Raw genomic sequence first — 1,698 nt, 5'->3', positions numbered from 1 at the left:
GCACAGCCGCTGCAGGGGTGGGTGCAGGGGGCGTTCCTGCACCCCACACCCCTGCCCCACACCCCGGTGTGTCCCCCCGTACCCCCCCGGGGGTTCCCTCAACCCGTGAGTGCCACAGCGGAGCCCGTGACATTCCCACCTGTGTGTGTCCAAGTGTCCCCCTTCTACAGGTGTGTCCCCAGGTGTGTCCCCAGGTGTGTCCCCGGGTGTGACTCACCCCATGGGCACCACCACGAAGTCCACGACGCTCACACGCGTGTGTCCCACTCCCAGGTGTGTTCCCAGGTGTGTCCCACTCCCAGGTGTGTTCCCAGGTGTGTCCCCTGGGTGTGACTCACCCCGTGAGCACCACCACGAAGTCCATGACGTTCCAGCCGTTCCTCAGGTAGGAGCCTTTGTGGAAGGCGAAGCCCAGGGCGATGATTTTGATCCCGGCCTCGAAGCAGAAGATGCCGATGAAATACGGCTCCGTGTCGTCCTGGGGACGGGGGGCACAGGTGACAGGGGACAGGTGTGACAGGGGTCACAGGCACCCCCAGTGCCCCCCCCCCCCTCGGGGTGGGGCCCCGCCCCCCCCCAAGCCCCCCTGGGGCCCCGGGGTGGGGGTGGTGCCGCTCCCGGCATGGCCCAGATTCCCAGTAAGGAGGAAACTGGGACAGTGGCAGGTCCAGGGGGAACTGGGACTCACGGTCGGCTCGTGGGCTGGAGGTGGGCTGGCAGTCCCCCCCCGGTCTGCTGCCCACGCTGGGGGGGACAGGGACACATGGCAGGGACCCCGTGGTGGGTCAGGGACACTCGGTGGGGCCCCCAGGGTGAGCAGGGACCCCCAGTAGAGCCTCAGGGACCCCCCCACTTGCACCCCCAGGGTGGCCAGGGACCCCCACTGGAACCTGGGGGGGTGCAGGGACCCTCCCTAGAACCCCAGGGGTGCCCAGGGTCCCCCTCTGGAGCCCCCAGAGACGGCAGGGTCCCCTCCCCGCTGTCCCAGGGACCCTCCCCCAGCCCCGGGGGTGCCTCCCTGAGCCCCCCCCCTCACCAGCCGCTCCGACATGGGGGTCTTGTCGTCGTCGGGCAGGTGCTGCTCGAGCGCCAGGACGATGCAGTTGGCGATGATGGTGGCTAAAATCATGTATTCAAAAGGAGTGGGGGGGGCGAGTCAAGGAAACCACGGGGCTGAGGGACACCCCCCCCCCCCAAAACCGCGAAACCGAGGCAGCAGAGGGGCCCCGAGGTGCCCAAAGCGGGGGGGGTGTCGCCTCCCTCCCCCGTGCCCCCGGTGTCGGCACCGCGTGTTCGACAGCTCGTTAATTAATTCCCTCATCAAAGCAGCGCCGCGGCGGCCGCGGCTCGTGCCCGGCGGGGCCACCGCGATCAAAGCGCCCCGGGGACAGCGGGACCCGCCGCGACCCGCGCGGGCACCTCGGGGAGGGAGGGGGGGTGGCACCGGGCCGGGGGGACCCGCCAGGGGGGCTGCGGGAGCGGTGGGAGGGCGGCCCCGGCCCCGCGGCGGTGGCCCTGTCCTGCTCCGTGTCCCCGTGTCCTGTCCCGTGTCCCTGTCCCCTGTCCTGTGTCCCTGTGCCGCCAGCGGTGCCCCTGCCCTGCCCCACGTCCCCAGTGGTGCCCCTGCCCGGGGTGGCACCGATGGGCACAAAGATGGGGCCGGATCCGGTCCTGGCCCCGCTGCGGCCGAGGAGGGGG

The 1,698-nt window shown here is 71.1% G+C and overlaps 1 protein-coding gene across 1 annotated transcript; it reads right to left on the bottom strand.

The window, feature by feature from the left end:
* Positions 1-338: 338 nt before the first annotated feature.
* On the bottom strand, positions 339-1,162 carry LOC113941873 (voltage-dependent P/Q-type calcium channel subunit alpha-1A-like; the record flags this gene model as incomplete). The annotated part of the gene is made up of 2 exons (XM_027633011.1): positions 1,037-1,162; positions 339-478 (listed from the first exon to the last, which is right to left on the bottom strand). Coding segments are annotated over exons 1-2 (233 nt in total), but the record flags the coding sequence as incomplete, so codon positions are not given.
* Between the last annotated feature and the right edge of the window lie 536 nt (positions 1,163-1,698).

This window comes from Corapipo altera, unplaced genomic scaffold (assembly GCF_003945725.1).
Source record: "Corapipo altera isolate COAL_440 unplaced genomic scaffold, ASM394572v1 61285, whole genome shotgun sequence".
NCBI lineage: Eukaryota > Metazoa > Chordata > Aves > Passeriformes > Pipridae > Corapipo > Corapipo altera.
Note: the sequence above shows the minus strand (reverse complement) of the source record. Positions and strands in the feature narration are given on the sequence as shown.